The sequence below is a fragment of the Lichenostomus cassidix genome, chromosome 5 (genome assembly GCF_008360975.1).
Source record: "Lichenostomus cassidix isolate B80296 chromosome 5, HeHo_3.0, whole genome shotgun sequence".
Classification (NCBI taxonomy): Eukaryota; Metazoa; Chordata; class Aves; order Passeriformes; family Meliphagidae; genus Lichenostomus; species Lichenostomus cassidix.
In genome coordinates, this window is record NC_139486.1 from 62,900,558 (window position 1) to 62,926,125 (window position 25,568).

Genomic DNA, 25,568 nt, shown 5'->3' on the forward strand with positions numbered 1-25,568 from the left:
TCTTCAGGGAGCAGCCCCCCAAGCTGCCCTTGCCAGTGGCCAATGACACACAGAAATGGGTTCAAAGCTCAAAATTGCCTCGTGTCTGAGGGGCATGTGGGCTGTAACCCCAGCAGCTCTGCCAGCTGCCTGCCTGGCTGCTCCTGCTGTGACATGGGCACCTCTGTCCTATGACAACCCTCAAGCTGGAGCAGCCAGTGCTGGCCCTTCCCTGCAGGCCAGAAAAACATTCCTGAGCTTGTTCTTCCATGGAACCCCATGAGCAGCTTCCCAGGGCAGCCTTGAATGGCAGGATGCTGGCGACAGGCTGTTCTCACCTCCTTTTGCGCTCCTGTGCTCAGACACACCAAATACTGATTTCCTTGGATATTAAACACCCGGCCTTTCCTGGTTCAGAACTGTACAAATTGCACCTGTGTCCCAAGTTCTGCAGCACCAGGAAATTCCCCAGTCCGTGGTCCACCTCAGCTAGGAGGCAACTCATCCCCAGGCAGGTGGTGAAGCTCCTCTCCTGACAAACCTGTTTCCCAGGCACTGCCCATCCTGCTGAGTGCCTGCCAGTGGCGCTTGTGGTGAGAAACCATTAGACAAGATCCAAAGAGAGGAAAAAATGAAGGAAAGAAAAAGGGGGAAGGAACAGGTGGGGACAAACTGCGGTGATGCCAGCTGGTGGGCGCTGCGGTGAGAGAGGACGAGGTGAACCACAAAGTTCTTTTTTTTCCAGCTCACATTTGGAGAGACACACAGGGCTACGCTTGAGGCACGTTTTCCTGCAAGAAGGGAGGGCTCCTGGCCCTTCCCAGGAAAACAGCACAGCCACAGAGCCACTCCTCTGGGTTTTCACCTGTTTCTTTGAGGCAGACAAGTGCAGCCAAGGCCATGACGACGGGGGAAACCCGGGGAAATCCTTTCCGATGACTCAGGCGGGAGGAAAAGGCTTTCCTGCTATTAAAAAAGGAAAGTGTTGGTGAACACCCACCCACCCCAGCTCCAGCTCAGGATCAAGAAGTCAGGAGCCAGTGCTGCAATGCTGGCGTGGGACTGTGGGTGAAGCAGTGGGACAAACACAGCTGAACCCCACTAGCCTCTGGTCCCCCCACGGGCAAGGGACAAACCCATTCTCACCCAGGACCAATGCCTGAGGTCAGGAAGCAGCCTCAGTCAGCTTGAAACCTTTCCAACCCCACAAAGTGTGCCCAGACACATATTAAGCCTTAAAAACATTTATTATTTTAAAATTAAACACATTCATGGGTTGCTTTTGGTGTCTCCATCCCTGCTGCAATTTGGGAGTGCAGCCCTCCCTCCCCCTCGCTTCCCTGTTCCCACCAGCACTGCAAATCCTTTCTCTCTTCCCAAAGCACAATGTTGGATGTTTTTGGTGGGTTCTCAGTTTGCAGCAGGCCATTGCAGGGGTCCTCAGCAGCATTAGCCACATGGGTACAACTGTCCTACCCTCAAACTCCTAATTTTCTGCTTCCAAAATGGAACAGTCACCTTCAGCCACCCAGATCAACTTCACTTCAATCCATGGCAAAAGAAATCCAAAGGGCCTCCTGGCACAGTGGGAGCTCAGCTGTTGGGCGCCCCTGTCCTCACCAAATCGCTTAACTGGTGATTCCCTCAGGGTGCAGCTGAAAAACAGCATTAAATCTCGGCCAGCTGAGACGTCACTGCCTCTGCACGGCATGGTGGGGGCTGGCTGGCAGGGAGAGGCTGGGAGCCGGAGCCTCTCACTCAGCCAGAGCGTGGAGGTTTGGATTAATGGATTGCTTTTTCCCATTGTTTCTGGTTAGGGTGGCCATTCCCGAGCGTGGCGGCTGCTCCACAAACACAGGCGCACCCAGCTGGCAAGGTAACAGGGAATGAGTAAGGAAGATTGCAAAAGAGGTGCTTCCCACTGCTGGGCACGGCCCGGGGAAATCCCAGGGGCAACTCCATCGTCCACCTTGGGTCTCCATTGCTTCCACCCCGGAGCGTGACTGCAGCGCCGAGCTCAGCTCTGCCAGCAGCTGCTGTGGGAGGATCGAGTTGCAGCCCTGGCCGGCTCCCTGGGATCTGAAGGTCACCTCGGACCCAGCCTCTGCCGCCAGAGAAAAGGGGTCTGTTCCCACCTGGTTGTGTGGTGACGTTCAAGGACACACTCCAGATGTCCCTGCCCACCCCTGGGAAGGTGAGGAGCGTGTGAGCACCCGGCCAGTGCTGAGCTAGAGAGTGTAAGGGGAGAAGAGCACACAGCACCAGGCAAGAAAAATATTTGTCAGAAAAGGGACTGACTAATCCTGAAAAAATAATGGCCACAAATTCTTATTCCCGAGTGCAGGGAAGCATAAGCATTGAAATAATCCAGTCTGAGCTGCAAAGCCGAGGGCAGGCAGTAAGTGGTGACGAAGAAGGTGCACGTTCTTCCTCTCAGGCATCACCCACAAAAACCCAGGCCACATCAAACCACCCTTGCCCTGACCCTGCAACCCCCTGTGCCATGATGTGGCCAGTGGGGTGGGCAGGATGGCACTGGGTTGCTCTTTGTGCTGCCAGGGCCCCCATGCCTGTGCAGACACTGCTGGTGCTGGGGCAGGCGCTGTGCCTGGTGCTGTCGCCACCAGCCACCACAAAGCCGCTTTGTGCAGGGCCGGCCAGGCACGTCCCCAGCCTCCTCCCCGCTCCGTGGCACTGGTCTCCCCCCATGCTGCCTGTCCTCTCACAGGCCAGGGAGGAAGGCAGGGCTACAACAGGATAGGGACAACTCCTGCAACTCCCCACCTCGTCCTCCCTCCACCCTCTCCTTCATCCCCAGCTCCTTCATCTTCCCCATGGCCCCCAGTGGGTCACATTCCCCCCAAACCTCTCACCCCACTGGGACTGACCCTTCCCTGGAGTGGGAATGGGGCAGCCCAGATCCTCTGGTGAGGCTTACTACCCCACCTCCCCCAAGAAGTACATCACCCTGGTAGATCTCCCAGCCTTTTTATTCACTTGGCAGCTGGCAGCCATCACATCCAGGCAGCACGAAAACTGTGGCCCAGGAAGCTGTGAAAGGTCCTGGAACTCCATAGGGTGAGCGATGCAGTTGAGGCTGTTAGATTCTCCCATGACATTCCCAGTCCTAAAATAACCCCTGAAGGCACTAACCTCCTTGCAGAGGGGCTTCTGAATCACAGCTAAAAGATCCCCTTCCATTTGAAAGATCCCCTCCATTACCATATCGAAGCAGTTAAGAATTCCCCTCCTGATTGCATTCCTGCTTCCCCCCATCCCCAAAAAGCACTCAAGCAGTTAGAGCAGAAATTCAATGAGCAGCCAATGCAAGCTGGGCAGAAGGAAAGAGTCCATGTGCAGGTGGCCAAGCCTTGTGCCTCGCAGCTGGGGGACAGGTCCCAAGACTCCTTTCACCAGGTGATGCTATTCTGCCCCTTCACTCCTTCCCAGCATCCGCAAGAGCCCCAAGGCAGCTTCTGCCTGCCACAGGCAGCGTCCAAATTCCAAAGACAAGGGCAGTGCTACTGGTCACGGCCTCCAGGCCCTGGGGCGAGCAGCAAGCTGCTTCCCAGGGGATAATTCAACTGCCCAGCAGGCAGAGTGCAAGGACTCCCGAGGATCCCTGCTCCCTCCAGGGTAGACTGCGGCCTGCGCCTCAGTGTCCCCACAGGGAGCAGCACCAAAAGCACAGGGATTAATGACGTGTCCCTCCCCTTTGCGTCCCCTCCTTCACTGTCAGCTGCCCTCTGAGAGGGTGGGCAAGGAGCCCCAGCGGCACCCGAGACCCCCTGCCCCGTGCTCGCCTTCAGGGGCTCTCGGCCAGGCCAGGGGCTGTGCCGGTGGCCGGGCTGGGCTTGGCAAGCTGCCGCAGGTCCCGTGCGGACCTCACAGCCCACTGGGCCAGCTCCCGCAGCACCCCCAGGCCCCGCAGCTTCTGCTCGAAGATGCTGAGGCGCGGTGGGGGCGGTGGCCCATCCTCCTCCTCGCCGGGGATCCCACGGCTCTCCAGCCGCAGCAGCTCCTCGAGGTGGTAGGTGAAGGCCGAGACCTGGAGCAGGACGGCCGCCAGGGCCCGGCCCAGGCCCGCATCGGCCTCGCCCAGCTGCTCCCGCTGCTCCTCCAGCATCTGGGCCAGCAGGGCGCGGAAGGCCCGATAGGCCGCCAGGTTCTCCAGCAGCCGCTGGGTGCCCGTCTGCTCGTCCCAGCGCTCCACCGCCGCCAGCGGCACCCCCTCCACCGCCGCCACGCTGGCCGAGGCGTCCAAGCCCTGCCGCTCCACCTGCAGGGTGAGACCCGCCGGAGATCAGCGGAGGCAGGAGAAACATGGGGCGAGCCGCCAGCCTCGAGCCCCACAGGTGTTGGGGCAGTGCAAGATGCCCGAGGCTCGCCCAGGTGTCAGTGGGCCCAGATCCAGCACCACTCCATCCCCCATCCCTGCCACGGGGCAGAGCCCTTGCACCCCAGCACAGCTGCCCAGATCCCACCAGCGTTCCCAGTCCCACGACAGCCAGAAGGAGCAGGGCAAACTCACATAGGCGTCCAGGAGGTCGACGACATCCGCGCGCATCTTCCCGGCCAGGCGGATGCCACGGGTGCAGAGGTCACGGCGCCGGAGGGCAGTGGAGGGGCTGTCTGCGGCTGCCATGGTCCGGGCAGCTGTCACAGCCACCAGGCTCCGGGTGCAGCACCCGCCCGGCCCGGGGAGGACAATCCTTTGCTGAGCTGGTGCATTCCAGCCGGGAGCTCCGCTCACACGTCCGCTGGCCTGGCTCTCCCCCTCTTCCGTGCCTGGGGCTTGGCACCACGCTGCAAATTCCCGCCTCTGGGATCAACAGCGACAGATTATTTCCCTAATTCCCCCACGCATCGCTACTCCAAGTGCCTTGCCCAGAACTGTCTGGCCCGGCAGCAACAGGCTCCCAGTCCCGGCTGACCCACTCCTCCCTCCCAGCCACACAGTGAGATTAGCAGCACGCTAATCCCTCGGCTCATTCCAGAGAGCGGGAAACCACTGCCGGGAAGAGGTGAGCAAAGCCCAGACATTGCTCAACACCTCAACCCAGGCAGCCGGCTGGGGCCTGAGCGGCTGAGCACTGGTCGAGGGCAGCCCCCAGGCTGGAGATCCCCTAGCAGCCCCAGGCCAAACTGCATCTCAAACCCTGGCAGAAGGATCTGTCCCAGACACTTCTAACCCCCCTTTCCCAGAGGGGTCATGCCCCAAAGAAAGGCTGCAGATAGGGGAAGATGTCCCAGCCACCCCAGGACAATGCTGGCCACCCCACAGGTGAGCTGCATGCACCAAGACAAAAACAGCCCTCGAGGCTGTGTTGGTTTTTCCTCAGTATGTTTATTTTGGTTATGCATTACCCAGATTAAGAGGGGAAAAAAATCCAGGAGTTGAAAAGCAGCTTCCCATGAATACCACGGTGCCTGGCTGGGGGTCCCAGGGCTAGGAGGTCCCCACATGCCCAGCAGCCTCCTTGCCACCCTGTGGCGACTGCAGAACCTTCTGAGCTTGGGGAGCCCATAGCCACAGCAGCCCCCAGCCCCACCCCAGTGGCCCAAGGTCCTCAAAATGCTGCCCGCACCAAAGGGCCCTGTGCCCCCTCCAATCCCTCCCCAGGAGGAGAAAAAAAAATAAATACAGGGGAAAAAAAATACAAAAAAGTTTATTGCAAACTACTACAATAATTTATTGAAGCAAACTGCATGCGAGTGAAGGAGAGACATCGAGGGGAAGAGGAGCTGTAGGAGGGCTGTGTCAGTTTTAGGGCTTCAGAGGGGTGTGGAAAGGGAGCTACACATCTCTCCCACATCAGGGGCAAGCAGGCTGTGGTTAGAGGACAGACAGGCACCTGGCCAAGGCCGGAAAAAGAAGAGGGAGAGCTACAAGAGGGGTCATGGAAGGACCAGGCGGGGAGTGGCAGGGATCACGTGTCCAGGCCGGGAAGCAAATGAAATGTTTGATTTTGCATCCCAGAAGTGCAGCCGGGGGCAAACCCTGCTCCACTGGGGCAGACACAGGAAGAGGCAGCCTCCCAGAGCCCCAAGCCCAGTGCCAAGGGCTGGGTCACCAGAGGTGAGCAAGCCCTTGGCCCCAAAGGCATTTTAGTGCCTCGACCAACAAACTCCCCCAAACTCTCCTTTAGTGTTCTGTGCAAGGCTGTGCCCACCCTGCACCTCCCACCGGCACAGGGACGAGCAGAGAGGCAGCCCCAGAAGCATGGTGTCAAGAGGACACAGCCGACCTGCCCTGAGGGCCATGGGCCACCAAGTGTCCCCAGAGTGAAGCCCCGCACTGCCCGGGGGGGCAGATGAAACAATCAGAGCTGGGCGTGAACTGCTGCTCCTCTCTAGTCTGCAAGGGGAGGGGACCGGTTGCCACCCAGAAAGTTTCCTGCTGGAAACCATAGTAAAGTGATCCAAGCAAGACACTGGATCATCCCAGCTGAAGGAACTGGTTCAGCTTAACACCACTCCACCGCGGACCTGCCACCAGGTGTGCTGGGACCTCACCAAAGCCAGGCTGCTGCCACGGCGCGAGGACGTGGGATGCCCACACCCGGGGCAAGGGACACGCAACTGCTCAGCCTCGATCCGCCCAACACCAGGAAGTGCTTCGACTTGCTCTGACAAAGGTGTCACTGTAAGGGGGGAGGAGGGCAAACAGCACAAACGGCCCAAGAAAAGCCGGTGTGTTTGGGCCACAGCTGCATTTCCAGGCATCATGGGGGGTAAAGTGTGTGTTTAGTCAGTTTCCTGATAATCCAATTAAATTCCAAGTTTTATTGCAGTTTTCCAGACCCCAGGTACCTGATTTCAACAATCTGCTGTGTGTTACAGACCAACTCAGCTGATCCTGTGCTTGGGCAAGATACTTCGGCTGTGCTCCAAGCCCCAGAAACCCAACCAAAAAACAAGCAAACAAACAAAAAGCCAGGTTATTCTTCACCTCTTCCAAAACCGCTACGAATTCAAGGCCACTGAATCTCCACACAAAGTTTCAGAGAAGAGCAAAAAAAAAAATCCAAGTCTCCATAGCAGACACATCCTATGTAAACTTTCCAAGGGCTTGATGCTGCCGCAACTACACCGGCAGGCAACACCTGACCTGCCACGTTTCAGGGAAAGCTGGAGTGTCTGTGCAGAAGAAAGAAACTTAGAGAACACGGCTACACAAGACCTTCCCCCAAAATGGGAGCAGGGAGAAAAGCTGACAGCCCCTTAGTCCCACATCAATCTATTGCCTTGGATAAACAAGCCTGAGAAAACCATATCCAGTCCCTGCTTCTGAGTCTGTCTAGACCTGGAAAGGAGAGGCAGAGTCAGATGAGGAGCACGACATCCCCCAGCAGCAAGTAGCTCACGGCTGTCCCAAGTCTCAAGAACAAGTTCCTGGCTAACAACGTCCTTCCCCGAAAGGCTGGAGGCAAAATGGGCATTTAATGCAAGGAGCTCATCTGGAGCTGGGAGGGAGGGAGGGAGGGAGAGACAGCCTATCACTCACCTCATCCTCCTGCTAACACGCTGCTGCAGAGATTCCCACTGCACACAGGCTCTTCTCCAGGGGCTCTCCCTCTACTCTGGAAAAGCTGCAAGACACATCTGACTCCAGAGCGCTGCCTTCACCTCGACTCTCCCAGCTGCCGGCACGGTGGCACTGGAGCTCCCTGCACTGGAGCCTACTGGGAAACAGCCTGAACCCCTTCCACCCCCGCCCCCTAAGAACAGAACTAAAAAATACCAACCCTTTTTTAAACAATAAATAAGGAATCTTGTTACCACAACACAAAAACGAAGCATGTTCAAAGTGCAAATTACTGTCGTCAAACTGGGATGCTCCTCCTTGCCTCTCCCACGCAGGGCTCCTGTAGCCCCCGGGCCTCTCCGAGCAAACATGATCTACGAGCCAGGGCGTTCCCTCCCTCTACTTCCTGCCAGGGCTGGAGCAGGGGAGCGCGGTGGGAGCGGGATGTGCGCTGCTGCTTCACAGCTCACCCTGCCGAGGGGCTGAAGTGCCAAACTCCCAGCCCCGGCAGGAAGGGGGAGACTGCAAGGACCAGAGCGCAGCGGTGCATAGAAGTCGGGACCAGGGGCAGAGGGAGTCCTAAGAAACTTCTCCAGAGCACATCCAACACTTTTTAGTTTGCCAATGGGGCCACACCAAGGAGCCAGAAAGGCAACTGCTTTGGAGTAGAGCGAAGGGTTTCAGCAGTGCCCCCTCCCTTGGAGAAATCCGCCGCTCAATCCAACCTGCTCTGGCAATGGCAGCACATGCCCCTTTCCACAAAGGGGCCGTGGGATAGAGAGAAGTGGTTGGGAGAAAGAGGATGTGCTGTGATCCGCGCTGGAGGGGAGCAGACCCTTCTGTTATTTACTAGTATTGTAAGTTTTGTTTAACTTTCCTCTCTTTCAGCAAATGCCTCCTCCTTTTTTTTTTTCCTTTTCCTTTTAAATACAGAGTCCCAACTGTCCCAGCACCCAGGTGCTCCCCCATCACTAGGGTCCAGTGGAGTCTGAATCTTCGATGAGCACCTCCGTGCTGGCTCCCAGCATCTCTGTGTTCATGACCAGCCCCTCTGGGTTCGCACTGCTGCCGCTGCCCACAAAGAGCTTGCCGTCAGCCACCAGGCTCACGCGTTCTGCCCCACCACAGTAGGGCTTTGGCATCCCCTCCGAGCTCAGCAGCAGGCAATCTGCTGGGGGAGCACTGCCCAGGGGGTCGGGGAGCAGCGGGAGGCCCTGGCCATCCGTGGGCGGCACGATGGCCTCGGGATTAGTGCCCAGGATATCGGTGCTGGTGATCAGGGCACCTGCATTGGCAGCCAGTGCTTCAGCAATGAGCACCTCAGGGTGGCTCTTGGCTTTGTGGGCCACGACGCTGTCCTTCTTCTCGAATTTCTTGCCACAAATATTGCAGGAGAACTGGTAAAAGGAGTCTGCATCATGCTTCTTCATGTGCCAGTTGAGGGAAGCCTTCTGCCGGCAGGTGAATCCACAGATCTCACACCTGGGAGGGGACAACACGGAGGTCACAACAAAGGGACATCCACATACTCTTGTGGGGACAGCAGCAGCGAAGTGGCAGCCCAGGAGAACAGCAGGGACTCGCCAGTGTCACTGCAGCTCCAGCTCTAGTTTTATTTACTGAGGGTTTACATTGCCCAGATCTGCACTGAGACACTGCCCCGAGGAGCAGGTGACACAAATATGCATTCAAAGAGAGCTGGGACACCAGGAAAAGGCTCCAGTTCTGGCTTCAGAGCTGCCCCTGCTCTCAGTGCATCCCAAGAATGGGTGTTTTGGGGTCCCTCAAAGCAGGAGGGCAAGGCACAGGCAGAGGTACTCACTGCAAGGGCTTCTCGCCCGTGTGGATCATCCGGTGCACCGCCAAGTTGTGGGAGCTCTTGAAGGCCCGGGCACAGTACTCACAGATGTAATCCCTTTGATCTGAAAGACAACAGCAGTTGCAGCATTGCTCTCCCACAGATCTGCTCCCTTTCCCAACTCTCAGGTGGTGCAGGTAACACTGCCTAAGAAGGAGCAGAACTACAAGTTCTGGGAGGCACAGTAAAGGAGGAGGTGTCCCACAACACACTGCAGCAGCTGATCTGGAGATGCGAGGCATGATTAAGACTCTCCTAACAGCTAATTATCCACTCTGACCAACATTGAAAGACTGAAAAATTGGGATAAATCAGACTTTATCTGTAGAGGTTTATTCCTCTACAGAGCCCCTCAGTGATGCTTGCCAGAAGGAGAATTAAAACCTCTATAGTCTATTTCTTTCATTTCCTTAAAAGATGGTAATCCAGAAGACAGTAATACCCTGCTGCTGGCTGCAAATCTATGCCACCTGACTTGGCTTCATTCTCCCCAGAAGTCCCAAAGGCTTTTCCATTTTCCCCCTGTCTGTTCACTGACCTGAAAAGGAGTTTGTATCTATTTCTCACCCCGCTGTACCTGTGTGATGTTTGGCATGCCGCAGGAGCTGCTTCTGGAGCCGGAAGAGTCGACCGCAGGAGGGATGAGGACATACATATTTTTTCTTCAGTAAGTGCTGATACTTTATGTGATGCTGCAAAGAAAGAGGGAAAGTTTACAGACTCTGTACATGGCTGAGTAAACAGCTGAGGTTCTCTCAAGTTTAGATCTCCACTGGAAAATAAAACACACGTGGACATCCAGCAACCTGACAGCCACACACACATGGCTACAACTGGCCACAATTAAGTCTTCCAAAAAGACAGCATCAGGAAGGCGTGTGAGTGCCAGTGGAGGCTTAGCTACCTGTTCCTAGCACCCCTTCCCTGTCCTTCCCATCTCCACTGAGGAAGTGAACACCTCCACCAACCTGCAGGTACCGTGGGTGAGCCAGGACCGTGCCGCAGCCTTCCATCTCACAGCGGACATACTGGATCGGAGGCTTCTTCCTGGGAAATCAGTAAGGAGAGGAGCAGAGTGCTTGGCTGCTTCTATGATCAGGTGGTTCCACAGATAAAGATTCTATACATATTCTATCTAGAATCACAATTCCCAGTGTCTGTGTCTCATGCCACAAACAAGTGCAAACACAGCAAAGAACTATTACTCCAAAACCCCTGCCTGGACTGTGACAGAGTTGCTGTTCAAGAGTCAACTCCTCTCCGGCCACTACTTGAGGGCTCTCCCTAGAGCTGGGAAAACCTCAGGAGACCCAGAATTCCCAGCACCTTACTGCTGGGCAAAGCTACCGGAGGGATCCACTGAAGTGGGGAGGGGGCTGGTACAGTTGGAAGAAATCAAAGCCACACCGACAGGGAGAAGGAAAAGAGGGAACACAAGGCATGCTGCTATTTTTGGTTTTTATTCTCTTTAAGGCAGAGAGAGATGGCTTTGGGACAATCCACATTTGCATGCAGGATACAATGCAGAACAGAACTGGGTTGAGATGATCATTTACCTTCTCTTGGGCAGCCTTGGGCTCTTGTCATCCTTTCTCCTCCTTCCCCTCCTGTAACAGGAACGCAGAAACAGAACTGAGAGAGGCTTCTTTACATTAGCAGTGGGCAGAGACTTTGAAGTGTGTGCTGTATTGCCTCACTAACTGCACGATCTAGAAAAACCCGAGTGCAAGCTGGAGACAGATTCAGAGGAAGGAGAATTCTAGAGAAATAAATGCTTCATGTGGCTTGCTCTTTCAACCCTTCCCTTTTCCTAACACATTTTTCATAAACATGTTGTAGGTGCCTGGCATTTGGCCAGGGTCAAACCATGACATTCGCCAACACAGTCCAGAACTGACAGTGCACCCTATTTCCTCTGCTCTGTTGGGGAACATTCCACACCACAGGAAAACATCCATCTGCCTGATCAGGGAAAACGGGATTAATGATCCAGCAGCTATTTTACAGGCCTCTGAATTAGCCACAGCAGCTTCTGTACCTGTCAAGACAAAAATCTAGGCTCTGTCTCAATGGACCTGTGCTCACATGTAAACTGCAGCCTCCGAAGCCACAGCCCTGCCCAGCTCTGCCTGCCCAATCCCATTGCTGCAGAGGCACTTGGAGTAGATTGATGGAAGTATTTTCTAGACTCTACCAAGACATCTGTATTGATGGCAAGCCAGGAACATGCTGAACACACACTCAGCATTCAAGCCAAGCCCTCAGAAGAGCCACAGGTTTTATTACGCACAAAAAGTAGTGTCTGATTCAAACAACAAAACCTCAAACCTCAGAAAGCAGTCTCCAACAATGTTCTCAAAATATCAGCCTCCTCCCTCCTCTCCACCGTGAATCAGCAGCAGCTCAGGAACAGCAAGAGAAATTAAACCACCGGTGTGTGGCAGGTCAGCAGAGGGAGCCCGGGCTGCTCCAACCGCTCAGAGAGGAGCTGAGGTACAAAACCAGCTCCTTTTTCTTTTTTCCTCTCACATTATCCCAAAGAATGGCTTTGACAGAGTCACATAAACCAATCTCCCTCCGTTAACAGGAGGAAAGCCTCAGCCATGAGTTCCAGTGACAGCACACCCGAAGGTGTCGAGCCACTGGAGACTGATTGGGTGAACTAAGTTTGTTGTTTGACTTCTCCATAGTGAGGGAAAAACAGCTGATTTTCTTGAGCTATGCTATAGTCCCAGATGTACAAAGAGGACACTTACCATGCACACAAGATATCCCAGTGTCTGCCCTCAGCAGGAACACTGCCCTCTCACACTGGCTTTCGGAATCCACTTGTGGCATCACAACAGAACCCATTGTAAGGACAACCTGAAGTATTTCCCACTGTGTGGTCACACCCAGGGAGGCTGACTAACCATACAATGATGAAAACCCCTCCACTTAAGCTAAACTCTGATTTTTTGTGGCTGAACACAGGCAAGAAGTGAGGGCGTAGGACAAACAGTGCTGCCCAAACAACTTTCAAGCCCAGAGAAGGAGGGGATGGAGCCAATGACAATTAAACACTGTTGTACACCAGTAAGAATGCAAAATACACAGCATACACTGCCATGTGTAACTGCAGAGTTTACTCACTTCCTTGGTGGTTCTTCATCGTCCTGAAACTCATTCTCTTCTTTCACTTCTACTTTAATCTCTTTCTGCCTTTCTTTTTCCTCCTTCCCCTTGCCAGCTTTTCTCCTTTGCTTTGGTGCTTCCCTACAAAGACACAAATAAACACATTGCTTCAATACCCTTCCCACTGCCTGCTTTTTACAAAGATTTAAACAACAACTGGTCCCAAGTTCAGGTCTATTCTTCAAGTCTGACTTTCATGCAGAAATAAGAACCAGCCTTATGGAAGTACTCAGCAGCCAGCAAGACTCTAAAGGCTTTAGTCCCTGAGAGAAGAACAGTACCAGCCAATGCAGGCAGTATTTAGAACCATTCCATTGGGCATATTAAGCTCATTCAACTAAGATGTCAAATTTTTTTTGGTCTAAACACTAGTAAGTACATAGTCCGACATACTTCTCTAAGTGGGGCTTGTAGGTCTCATCTCTGGGATCATCTTTGAAGGGAACTTCTTCCTCACTGATGAGCATCTCCTCATCATCATCACTGCTGGGAGAAAAGGAGAAGAGAGGACTTTGGCAGCAACAGCTTGGCCATTACTGCTAGAACATTCATGCACCTTCCCCCAGGATGGGAAAGACTCTATTACACAGCACTTCCTCATCCAGCAGGACTGACCAAGGAGCACAGTGACAACCAAAACGGGCCAGGCAAAGCAGTGTCCTCTCCTGAACCCACCCACCCATGGCAACCAGGTGGAATGCCCAGATCAAATCTTATTATCCATTTCTCCACAGTATCTCCTGGCATCTGCACTGCACACTTGAAAAGCAAAGGTCTTGGACCACGTGAGACAGAGCTACTGTCTCTTTTGGTCCTCACTTAATTCAGAGCTACTGTGTCGGTCCCACAGAATATTTAGCACAAGCATTTATTTTCAAACAACTCAGGCCCACTTTGAGATACTGAATAGGAAGAAATACCACAAAATAACATGTCCTACCTGACTCCATCTGGAGACTGATGTTCTTCTGTGACCACTGAAAGGAAAAGTCACCATTAGGTTTCAAAGTGTGTTCGCTGCAGTGAGCTCATCTGTCTCACGGTACCTCCGTCGACATTCAGAGCCAGGAGTGCTGGTGGCAGAAGGTACCCGTGACAAGCAGCACCATGCCAGCACCAGCCACACACCCAGAGTGACAGCCACAGCCAGCTCCCTGACCGTCCCCAGGCCTTCCATGCCACGTACCGTACTCCAGCTGGTCGGCGTGGGGCTCCGACTTGCAGATGAGCTGCAGGGAGCTCGCCTTGGATCTGGAGGCGCGGGAATTCTTGGAGTCGCGCTGGCGAGCGGCGGCTGCCGTCCGGCTGCTGCGCCAGCTCCGGCTGGGCCGGGCCGTGCCCACGGGGGAGCCATGGCTGAGCACACTGGACACTTCCTCCTCTTCCTTCTCTTCTTTGGGAGCTGAAACAGCCATTGCAGTCTCTTTCATAATAGTAAAAAATGCCTAAATCCCATAATTAAATCACACATTGTATCACCGCAAGCCCTGCCTACTGTGGGAACCTGCTCAGCCCTCTCTGCCAAGCCAAGACACTCCCCAGGCGCTCACCTCAGCAAACCTTCCCTTAAAATTCTCCTCACATTCCCTCTAAGGAAAGACACTAATATTTAAAAGCAGCTTGTATTTTCCCTTGGATAAAGGCTCCTGAGATTATGATTTGCTGGCTCTAAGCACAACAAAAGAGACACTCATAAACCTCAGCAAGTGCTTTATGGAAGACCAGCTTCAAAGTTGGGCCATGTCAAAAGTCATATTTAGAGAATTCCCAAAACATATACTTCATTGGAATTGTACACCTGGCAACATCCCTGAGGGATCTGAGCCGGATGTTTCTAGTGCTGTGCTAGAGCAAAAAGCATCACAAATGCTGTTAGCCCCAGGTCTTCACACTTATTTACAGCTTGTACAGGTGGTTTCCTTTTGGCTCATGGCTGCTCTCCAAACATAGTTTGGCAAGGTAACAGAGCTGGCTGAAATGTCTATGTGAGCAAGTTAATCTCTTAAAAACTAAAATTCCCAAGTACAGTTCATCTGATCTCACTTTTGGTGCTTGCTGTGACACTGGGCCCTCATGAACTCAATGCCTTTTGAAATGCTACAGATGATCACAGAATGGTTTGGGTTGGAAGGGACCTTAAATCTCATCTCATTTCAACCCCTGCCCTGGGCAGAGACACATTCCACTAGTTCAGGTTGCTCCAAGCCCCAACCAACCTGGCCTTGGACACTGCCAGGGATGGGACATCCAGTTTCTCTGGTGCCTCCCAACATGCAATCTCCAGTTTTGCATCAAGCCTTCTGAACCAAATGATCCTTTTTTTCCCAGCATGTAGTTTGCTTTGCATTACTCACTGTCTGATCCTTGATTAACAGGGTGGGAATAAGCAACAATTGCCTGGAAAAGTCTGACTGGAATCCTGGACGTGAGGCATCACATTGTGTTGTAAACTGCACCCTCCTAGCTTTCTTTAGCACATCTCAAGGTGATTGCTGCATGTTTTCAGTCCTCATGGTGAACATCTCAGGTTTTTGGATATCAAATCAAACCCAAAGACACCTGAAACCATCCTCTAGAAATTCTCCCCTCAACCACTACTGTGTTGCCAGGGATAGCACACACTGCTGCTCTGGAAGAGCTGTATTCCCTTGGAAGATCAGGTATTCAGCTGATTACTTATTTTAAAAATCAGGCTCACAGAGCTGAAGCAGACCTGCCTCAGAACACACCTGGACAGAGCACAGCCCTCACCCAGCAGCTCTGCTTTGTTCCTCTGAAGTGAAGGTGTTTTCCCAGGATTTCTCCTTCCTACTTCTGCTTCAGCATGGCTGTCTAATAGATTCAGATGCTGAAAATACCGAGGTACCTCCCAAACCCCATCCTCAGGAGATGTATCAAGTATTTACTTGCAGTAGAACTCACAGAGTGATAGAGAGCTATGAGATGAAAAACATTCCAATTCTAGACCCTCCCAGCATGGTCACTGGTCCCTATCCAAGGGTCATAGCTGCACCAGGAAACTTCTGTCTGTCAAGTGTTCAGCTGCAGGAGCAGCTGGAATCAGCACTCGCCAAGGCTTTGCCAGAATGTGAAACTGCAAAAGGGAAGTCCTAGACTTGGAATACATTTTTGTCTCTTTTTTCCTTCACAAAAAATAGATTGAAAATTGTGAGCAAACCCCAGTCCCTGGGAGGAGGGACAAGAAAAAGAAGCCTGGAAGGACATGAGCAGTGAAGTTGTGGCTTTGTTATAATTGTTCAGACAACCAAAAGACAAGACTCTGGGCACTGCTCTGCTTTTCAAAAGAGCTGAACTTTGATTTATAAGGCATTTGAAAGCATCCTAATAAGCCTGCAGACAATTTCAGAAAATACCCATGTGCAATTAAGTGAAAGAAAATGAAACTATTAATTGCTAAGTTAAAAAACTGTTCTGAAAATGAATGCACCTCAGCTTATGCACACCTCTGAGATTTAAGGCAGCAAGCCCATAACAGATAAGGCACCAAACACGTGATTTTATAATGGCATGGACAATAATGAAACTCAGGAAAAAAATCCAAGTGCAAAGCTCCATCCAAAGGGCTCTTCCCCACCAGAGCACTGTGGAACTGTACAGATGGGACAGAGGAAAATCCTTTGAAGGTCTGGGCAGTCTGATCAATTTAAATTCAGCACATTTTTATAAGGTCCTGTTTTAAGTAATGACATTTCTCTCTCCAAACACTGACAAAGCCTTATGGGAAACAGTCATTCCCAAAAGGAGCATGAAGCTTTAAGAATAAAACACTGAGATATAATGTGATGTACAAACCCATTTGGTACAACCAGAGTCTCAAAGTTTTCCATCTTTTTTTACATCTGCTGGACCTGACTGTTTTCCTAGCAAAACCCCTGGATCTGAGAACAGATTTCCAGGGAGGTGAGTCTCCTGACTAAAAAGAAAATTATTCCCACAAGGATAAAGAGCGCTGTGGGAAGTCAGACGTGAATTCTGCTATGCAGTGACTGCAGCTATACGAATTCATTTGGAAGCTGAGATTAAACATTCTACTTATGCATCCAATATTCCTGCAGGCACACGTTGGGAAATCCTGCGACTGCATGACTAAGCAGGCGACAGGGAATAGCCAGGGAACACAGGCTGACACTGCAGCTGCCCCCAGCACGCTGTGGTGACAGTCACACAGTGCTGTGACACAACACACACCTTCGGCTTTCATCTCCCTCTAATCTCCCCGTCAGACCTGCACAGCCAGAGCTCCCAAGGGGATGCTGGAGAAGCCTGATCCCATGGTTCTGTACAGGGAATATTCCAAACTGGATTTAGCAGTTGATGGTAAAGTCTAATACTACAACGCAAAAAAATCAATTCCATATCAAAATTCACACTAGCATGGAATTCCAAGCCTTCACCAGAACTACTCAGCACCTCATCCCAGCTCCATCCATGGAAACCGCTGCTTGCTTACACTGTGGTCTGACTCCTTTAAAAACTTCTGCTAAAGCCTAAGGGGAGCAGGGAGAAGCTCCTCTCCTGCTCCTGCACAACCTGGCAAAGGAAGACACTCCTCAGCCTATTTCCAGGTCTTCCCCAACCAGCACAAGGTGCACAAGGGCTCCATCCAGTGTGCAGCCAAGACACAGGAGTGCAGCTGCCTCACCTCCGTGGTTCTGTAGACTAAAAAACAAACCAGAAACAAACAAAACCCCACCACAGCACAGGTTTCCTCTGGCTCACAAGCCAGCACTTCCCAGTGCCAATTTCCCCACAAATATTCCCATCATCATTTTGGCTGCAAATCTAATGAGGGGAAAAAAAAGAGCCCCAGAAGTTTAACAAATGCTTTTTCCACTCTCACCTTCAAGCACAGCTGAAATTCTCAGAGCCCAAGTTAAAGGCTAAAATGGCTTGAATGCAGAGAGCCCTCAAACTTGGGAATTACAGACAGAAGACTTTCTCTTCCTGGGTAAAAATGCAAATAATCTGCCTGTTTTCTACTACTACAACATGAATGTTTCTGCTTAAGGGTATCCAAAAACCAAGCATGACCATTAAAGTCTTAACTCTATACACATGTGAAGCTGAACTTTTTTTACACCTTTCAGCAACTGTGCTTTGACTTAAAAGGCTGAAGCTCTGACATTACCCTGCCCACCTTTTACACAGTGAGGGATAAATACATACAAGCAGGATCTGGGCTCAACACACAGCAGTTAATTCTGCCTCAGTCTGTAAAAACACAACTTGCCAGCTGGAACTGTGATGGATTTCCACACCCAAGGAAAGCTAAAGAGTTACCAAAACACGAGAATAACAGCAGCCTCCGAGACACAACTGCTGGCAAACAAACCAGCAGGAAGGGGAATTCATCTGCACAGGTGTGTGACCTCCTTTCCTCACTGCTTCATTCCACTACAATTCTCTGCTGGCAGATCAAAAACAACACTACACAAAGCCCTTTACTTGGACCTGTTTCAGAAGTTATCACTGGCTAAGGAGAAAAGCCCTCTTTTTTTTTTCCTTTCGCGTTTTTTGGTTTTGTTTTTTAACAAGAAATTGTTAAACAGACGCACAAATTTCACAATTTGCACTGGAAAACAAAAGCTCTGCTCCAGGTTGCAGACCCCCACAGCTGGGACTTCTGTGTTCAGACCCTGCTCACTCCCCCAGCTCTGAACAATCTTCTCTTTCACCCCTGAAGACATCAACATAGAAAATTCACAATCCATTAAAGCTAGAAAAGAAGAAGTGTGAATATCTGAATACTCTGATTTCCACACAACCATCCCAGGTCTCTTGAGGATCTACATCTGTATTTAGAATCACAGAAGAGAAGTGAACCCAGGATTTGCCAACTACTTGGGACTGCTGTGCAACAAGAGTTGTCAAACCATGGAGCAGCCCAGCCTCACGCTCCAACAGCCATGGAAAGCCCAAGTGCTTTTTGGGACAGTAAGATTTTGCAGGATGGGTATGTGCAGCAGCAGCTTATCAGAGTTCTACAATCTTGAGAGAGACCTCAGAGAGAAACTTGCACATCATCCAGAATCAAAACATGCTTTAAAAGGAAGATCCAAAAGGAAGATCTGGCTAACCCGTGGCACAGCCCACAGTCTCTACGTGGAACACAAAACTACAAGTGAGTAATTCAGTTCTTACCTTTACCAGCAACTTTATCTGTGCACCTGAAAAAACACAAAAGCAAGTGTAAGAGCCAGACTCTGTGGGATGGGGGCAGAAACAAGTAACTGAATGACATGGAGATGAGCCCCAATTCCCCTAAGTCCTGGTGTCTATCAGATCATTGTTTTCAACCCCTCATGCCAAGATGGATTATTTCAGCCACAGGAAGCTGAAGGGAACTATAGGAACATCCAGCAGCAAAGGCCCAGCCCTGCCAGGACAGTTATGACCGATCCGGGGGGATTTTGTGCATAGAACAGGGCAGAACAGCTGCACTTCCGAAGGCTCCGGTGTGCTGCTCGGGATCGAAGGTGCAGCGAATGCAGCATCTCCTCCCGGGAAGGTGGATCCCACCTCACCGTCTCCCTCACCCAGACCTTTGGCAGACGGGGCCCGGACTGCGCTGGCACCGCGGGGCACCGGGACGGCGGCCGCTGCCCGAGGGCGCTGCGCAGCCGGCGATTCCCGGGACACTGCCCTTCCTGGGAAGGGACCGGCGGGGCCGGGCCAGCCCGGCCGGAACAAAGGGGCGGCGGCGCGGGGCACCCCGCGGCCAGAGGCGGCCCGAGGGCCTGGGCCCGTTCGCGCGGGCCGGGCAGAGGCCGCCCGCAGTCCCCCACCCGCCACCGCGACCCCCGGAAGGCGCGGGCCGAGCCCGGCGCCGCAGGACTCACCCAGCCCGGGGGGCCTTCCTAGCCGCGGGCGGCGTCTCGGCGGCGGGCTGCTCGGCGGCGGGCCGCGAGCCGGGGCTGCTCCGCCGGCGCCGGGGATACTCGGCCTTACGGCGGCGGGACGCGGCGGCGGCGGCGGCGGCTGACCCCCCCGCGGCCGAAGCGGTGCGGCCGCGCTCCCGGCCGCCCCTCAACACCCGGCTGCCGCCAGACTCCTCCCCGTGATCGGCGGCGGGCTGCGGCGGGCGGCGGCGGCCCGAAGCCGGCGGCCTGTCTGCGGCGGGCGGCGGTCCCGGGGCGGGCGGCGGCTCGGCGGCTGCGCCCCCCGGCTGCTCGGTGCCCGCCGGCATCGGGGCGGCGGCGGCGGGGCCGGGACGGCCGCGCTCCACCCTCGGCTGGGCACGCCCGCCCCCGCCGCCCGCGGCCAATCAGCGCCCGCCGCCCGCTTTCACGCGCGGCCCCTGCGCTCCGCCCCCTGTCCGCGACCACCAATCCGCGAGCGGGAAGCGCGGGACGGCCCCGCCCCCCAGGCCCGAGTCCCCCCGCCGCAGCGCTCACGCCTTTCCCCGCCGCTCGCGCGCCGCTGAGCCAATGGGCTGCCCGGCCGGGGGGGAGCCCGCCCCCCCCGCAGCAGAGCGGCCAATCAGCGCGCCGCTGCCGCGCGCGCCCCGGGCTCGCGCCGCCCCTCGCGCAGGCGCCGCCGCGGCCGCTGCGCTCGCGCTCGCGCTCCCCCCCCGGCCGGCCCCGCTCGGCGCCCACTCGAATGCGGCCCCCGCCGCCGCCGCCCCGCAGGCCCTGCCGCCCGGACCGCCCGTCAGCCGCGCGGCCGCCGCCCGGCCCCCGGCACCGCCGGGCCCCCTACCGCCGCCGCTGCCTGCGCCCCTCCGCCTGCCCCCGGGCCCCTTTGCCCCTCGGGCGAGGCCTGGCAGGGGAAGCCGTTCGCCGCCCCGCTCCGCGCGGCCGCTCCGTGTCGCGGGGCTGCGGCGCCGCCCGCGGTGCCGGCGGGGCCTGCCGGCGGGGCCGCTTTTGGCTGCCGCTTCTCCTTTAAGAAAAAAAAAACGCCCCGTCGGGCGGCGGGTGAAAGTCGGTGACAAAATGGCGGCCGGCGCAAGGGGGGCGGGGCTAGAGCGGTGTGCCCCGCCCGCTTCCGCCCCGCGGCCGCGCATGCGCAGTGCCTCCCGGGAGCTGTAGTTCTCCCGCCGAGGCCGTGCCGCTTTCCCGTTCCCGGTTCCGTCTCCGCCCCGAACGGGCCCGGCCGGGAGCCCCGGGAGCGGCTCTGCGGGAGGACCGGCCGCCGTGGGCTCCAAGGCCCGAGTCCCTCCCCAAAAGAGCCCCAGCAGCACCCGCTGCTCCCCCGGGAGCGGCACCGACAGATCAAAGCCACACAAAACCCCAAAACTTGGCCCGCACAGATTCTGCAGACACCGCCCGGGGCGGCTTTTGTCCCGGTCCCGACTCTATCCCCTGCCCTGGTGTCCCAGCGGCCTCAGTACCCAGGTGTGTTCTCGGAGCTGGGTTGGTCCTGGCACAGTGTCCCTTCACCTTGGCCGCGGTGGGATGTGACAGCAGGGCTTGGGCTGGGGAAGAGGATTGGGGTGTGATGGCTCTGGAGCGGCAGGTTCAGCTGCTCTTACCCACCGTTTTAGGACAGGAGAACAAAGGGTAACACTTCCCCAGAACAAGGTGCTCCTCATCCTGCCTCAGGAGACAGCAAAAATCACAGGGGTTCAAAGAGCCTGCAGTGCTCAGCTGGAAAATCCTGTTTGCTGAACTGGTTCCCGCCCGAGAATGCGCTCCGAGTGCCTGGTGCTTTTCTCTGCTTCTGCATCTCAAGTCCTGAGCTCTGGTATGTTCCTAGAAAACAAATGTGTGTCCAACAGTTCCTGAGAGTGTGCTAATAACCCTCCCTCACTGTGGAGAACCACGTTCCCCTGACCCAGAAACCAGGAAGGACAAGAATATCCTTGCATGAAAGCTAAAGAAAAGCTCGGGATCCTCGCACAGGGATTCTTCCTGTCCCTGCTTCTTGTCAGCCCCATGCCAACCTGTTCCTGTCATTGACATCCCTGATTTACCCTCTACAGGCAAGGCTGGGATCACTTAATTCTTGTTAGAGCAGGGGAGCAGAGCTCAGGCCAGGGCACAGCTCAGCCTTTGGCCTCTGCTCTGTTAGGACAAGTTTTACAACAAGTTCCAGCTCCAGACACTCGTGCACACTCGGTCTCACACATCACTAAATCACCAGGAAAACTAAAAATAGCCCGAAACTTTCCGCAGGCAGGAAGGCTCTGTTGTGTGCAGAGAGGGAAGTGCCTGACACAAGGATGCCATCTCCAAGCAGCCCTGCCTCCTCTCAGCTTTCCTGGCCTGAAACACAGCCCAGACACAGCGGGTTGATGTCCTGGGGGGCTTTTCCTGAGGTGGGGCCAGGCTGGATGTCTCTGCTGTGAGCAGGCAACAAAGTGCTGTCAGGAATGAAGTGACTCTTGGGGTTGCAGCTTGACGGGCTCAGCTCCAGCCTGTCCCCCCCGTGGGGCTCAGCAGTGCCAGCCTGATCCCTGTGGGTGTTGGTGCTTCCCCACAGAGAGGATGGAGTCCGTGGCTCTAAACCTTTGCTCCCAAGGTTTTTCTGGCTGGACTGAAGAGGAGCCAAGCCAGGACATGTTGAAGCTTAGGCAGGGCTAGGCCAAGGCGGCAGAGATGATGTCAGTCACCTACCTGGTGCTGTCTCCTCCAAACACCCAAACCAGAGCCCAAAGGACACACCATGTGCACCCACCTCTGGCATTAGCCCAGGTCCCTTGGAGCTGTTCCCACATCCACTGCCTGCTCCCAGCAGTGCCAGGAGATTTCTCTGCCAAAAAGGGATTTGTTGTTACCTGGAAATCCAAGACAAGGCCCCAGAAGTGTCCCCCAAAGGCAAGGTTCTTCTGGGATGTGACGGCATTGCTCCATCACACTGCCACAAATCCATGTCCACCTGGCACAGGGATGGACACCATGCCTTGTCACATGTGGCCAGTGGCTTCTGGAAAGGGCCTGAGTCAGCAGGACAGCCACGTTCTGGCTTCTGGAGCTCCTTGAGCAGCCTGTTGGCCAGTTTGTCCCCTCTGCAGTCCCAATCTGGGCTGTTTGTGGCTCCCTGTGTCCCAGCTGTGCCCGTCACACGTGGTGTGAGGCAAGCAGCCCACAAAGGAAACCCTGGGTGACAAACCCCAGCGCGGGGGGAGGAGGCGAGACCGGAACAGAGCCGGCGCTGCCTCGACTGCCATCTCAGCACCTTGGGGTGCTGCTCCTGCCCCCAGCACCCCTCACGGGAGCAGGATGGAGGATTTGGGTAAGTTGGGCTGCTCTGGAGCTGGTCCTGCAACCAGGCCTGGCTTGGGGTCACACCTTTGGCACCTCCAGGGAGCCTTTTCCTTCTTCTACTTCTCAACTGGGAGGGGGTGTTGCAGAGGGGCAGCCATGGAGTCACGCTCCTTGTTGTGCCTTCCTCATCCCAAGAGACCGAGGGGGCCGGTGGTTGAGTGAGGACTTGGCCAAAAATGGAGTGAGCTTGAGAGCAGGAAATGGGCTGTGGCAGCACTGCAGTCCTGGCTGCACCCAGTGGGGGCTGGGAGCCATCCTCAGCCTGGTGTGGGGGAGCTGGGGTCAGGGAAGCAGCTGTGCTGCCATGGGCATTCCCTGTTTCCCAGTGTCAGGGACAGCCAAGGCAGAGAAAGCGGAAAAGCACTCGGTCCTCCTTGGAGGAAGTGGTGTTCTGGTCATGCAGGATGTACCCAGGGTGAGCTTTTCCCTTCCAGGGCTCATGCTGGGTCAAGTTGAGGGCTGGCACATGTTCCTTTGCCATCCAGGGATGGTGAGAGCGGGCAGGACCCTTTGCCCCACTCTTTGGGAAGGTGGGTGCATCCTGCACTGGCATGGGGGTCTCGGGGAGAACTCAGGGCCCCTCAGAGCGCTGGCACCGGCCCAGCAGGACCTGCTGTGACACTCCTTTTGCTCCTGAGATTTTGGGAGTGATGCAAGACCACAGGGTGGGCAGCCAGTGGCTGTGGGGCCTGATGCAGGTGTCTCTGTGCAGATGCTTTGCTGGCAGAACTGGAGCAGAGCTCCTGCCTGGCCTCCAAGGACCATGTGCCACAGGGACTGAACTCCTGCCAGGATGCCCAGCATGGTACCCTGAAGGTAATGCCTGGGCACAGAGACCCCTCAGCTTGTGATGGGGCGAGGAAACTGCCAGGAGAGCACCCTGAGGGCTCTGCCACAAGGGTTTGTCCTTCCAGGTGCCACTGCAACCTCGAGCTCAGCCTCTGGGAGAGGGTGCGGATTCAGTGTACAGGTAAAAACAGCCATGGGAGGGCAAAGCCATCTGGGGACAGGTTTTATCCTGCATCCCTGCAGTGTTCCCTATGGTAGCCTGTAGGAAAGGGCTGTGTTAGTGAGGGTGGAGGGGTCTCAGTCCTGGCCTTGGGGTGGATGCCACAGCATGCCCCGCTCTGCCATGTCCAGCACCCCCAAGCCAGTCCCAAAGACGCTGCTCCCTGCACCCCCAACCACAGAGGCTGCCCGGCAGCTGGATGAGCTCCTGGCCGACCTGGGCCACATGCAGATCAAGGTGAGCCTTGGCCCTGGGGCAGGAGGTTGGGGGCCTTGGCCCTCACCCAGCCCTCACCATCCCCCTTCCCGGCAGCTGTCGGCTGCAGGACAGGGAGCCGGGGTGCCCGCGGAGTCCTCACTGGACAACATGCTGGGCAGCCTGACCCGGGACCTGCAGGAGCTGGGCATCACGGCCGCGCCCGCCGGCGTCTGTGCCGCCTGCCGCAAGCCCATCGCCGGCAAGGTGAGCCCCGCCGCCACCCCGGCACCCCGGGCATCCCCCCGGAGCTGCCCTCACACTGCCCGTGCTGCCTTCTCGCAGGTGCTCACAGCCCTGGGCAAAACCTGGCACCCGGAGCACTTCGTCTGTGCCCGCTGCGGGCGGGAGCTGGACAAGGGGCCCTTCTTCGAGCAGGGCGGGCGGGCGTTCTGCGAGGAGGATTATCACCAGGCCTTCTCCCCGCGCTGCGCCTACTGCGCCAGCCCCATCCGCGAGGTGAGCGACCCCCCGACCCCCGCCAGCCACTGCCACCGCCAGCCCCCTCATCTCAGCTTTTCCTGCAGAAAGTCCTCACGGCCCTGGAGCAGACCTGGCACCCCGAGCACTTCTTCTGCGCCCACTGCGGGAAGGTGTTCGGAGATGAGGGTATGTCCCGAGGAATATTTGGGGGTCCTGCCCCCATCCCAGGTAGCTCCTGCCCTTGCCCTTATTGCCCCATCCGACAGCCCCCACGCTCTCTCCCTTGCCTTCTGTCCTGTGTACCACCACGTCCATGTCCCACTGCCCCAGCCCGAGCCAGCCCCAGGAGGGTGCCCATCCCGCTCCCCTCCCCGCAGGGTTCCTGGAGCGAAACGGGAAGCCATACTGCCACCAGGACTTCCTGGACATGTTTGCCCCCAAATGCCGGGGCTGCGAGCGCCCCGTCACAGACAATTACCTGTCGGCCCTGCAGGGTGTCTGGCACTCCGAGTGCTTTGTGTGCACGGTGAGTGGGGCGGCGGGGATGCAGGGAATGGGTGTGTTCCCGGGGCCGTGACAGCCTTCCCCTCCCTCCCCTTCCCCAGGAGTGCCTGACTAGCTTCACCGGCGGGTCGTTCTTCGAGCTGGAGGGGCGGCCCTACTGCGAGCTGCACTTCCACCAGCGGCAGGGCACCATCTGCCACGGCTGCGGCCGCCCTGTCACCGGGCGCTGCATCACGGCTGCGGGGCGCAGGTACCACCCCGAGCACTTCGTCTGCACCTACTGCCTGGGCCGGCTGCACAAGGGCACCTTCCGTGAGTGCGGCGATAAGATGTACTGCCAGCCCTGCCACGACAAGCTCTTTGTCTGAGCCCCCAGTGCCCAGCACACAGCCTTGTCCCTACCCTCAACATGCCTGGCATTGTTCCTGCTGACCCAAACATGCCTCATATCCCACCCGTCAACATCCCTGCCATTGGTCCTGCTCAGCTAACTGTCCTCAGCCTTGTTGCTGCCAAGCCAGGCATCATTCCTCGTCCCCCTCCCTTTAAGACAGCCCTGGCATTGCCTCATGGACCTGAAGCAATAAAACACCTGGTCCTGCCTTTTCTCCA

The 25,568-nt window shown here is 55.7% G+C and overlaps 3 protein-coding genes across 8 annotated transcripts; 1 reads left to right on the forward strand and 2 right to left on the reverse strand.

Moving 5' to 3' along the window:
* Positions 1-2,951: 2,951 nt before the first annotated feature.
* Positions 2,952-7,622, reverse strand: CNTF (ciliary neurotrophic factor). The gene is made up of 3 exons (XM_085063538.1): positions 7,487-7,622; positions 4,511-4,801; positions 2,952-4,258 (listed from the first exon to the last, which is right to left on the reverse strand). The coding sequence occupies exons 2-3, from the start codon at positions 4,622-4,624 to the stop codon at positions 3,785-3,787; spliced, it is 588 nt and encodes a 195-aa protein (XP_084919664.1). The 5' UTR covers positions 4,625-4,801; positions 7,487-7,622; the 3' UTR covers positions 2,952-3,784.
* ZFP91 (ZFP91 zinc finger protein, atypical E3 ubiquitin ligase) lies at positions 5,633-19,746 on the reverse strand. 2 transcript variants are annotated; one of them, XM_085063531.1, is made up of 11 exons: positions 19,400-19,746; positions 18,702-18,727; positions 13,726-13,941; positions 13,480-13,516; positions 12,933-13,022; positions 12,498-12,620; positions 10,922-10,972; positions 10,334-10,412; positions 9,943-10,057; positions 9,330-9,429; positions 5,633-8,989 (listed from the first exon to the last, which is right to left on the reverse strand). In XM_085063531.1, the coding sequence occupies exons 1-11, from the start codon at positions 19,744-19,746 to the stop codon at positions 8,479-8,481; spliced, it is 1,695 nt and encodes a 564-aa protein (XP_084919657.1). In that variant the 3' UTR covers positions 5,633-8,478. The 2 variants fall into 2 exon arrangements, with proteins under 2 accessions (XP_084919657.1, XP_084919656.1); XM_085063530.1 differs by having other exon boundaries at positions 12,933-13,025.
* Positions 19,747-20,328: 582 nt separating this feature from the next.
* Positions 20,329-25,562, forward strand: LPXN (leupaxin). 5 transcript variants are annotated; one of them, XM_085063535.1, is made up of 9 exons: positions 20,340-22,733; positions 23,478-23,581; positions 23,665-23,735; positions 23,882-24,011; positions 24,087-24,236; positions 24,315-24,488; positions 24,557-24,638; positions 24,830-24,978; positions 25,058-25,562. In XM_085063535.1, the coding sequence occupies exons 1-9, from the start codon at positions 22,721-22,723 to the stop codon at positions 25,322-25,324; spliced, it is 1,140 nt and encodes a 379-aa protein (XP_084919661.1). In that variant the 5' UTR covers positions 20,340-22,720; the 3' UTR covers positions 25,325-25,562. The 5 variants fall into 5 exon arrangements, with proteins under 5 accessions (XP_084919659.1, XP_084919660.1, XP_084919661.1 ...); XM_085063537.1 differs by having other exon boundaries at positions 20,343-22,733; positions 23,906-24,011; XM_085063536.1 differs by having other exon boundaries at positions 20,343-22,733; positions 23,680-23,735.
* Positions 25,563-25,568: the final 6 nt, after the last annotated feature.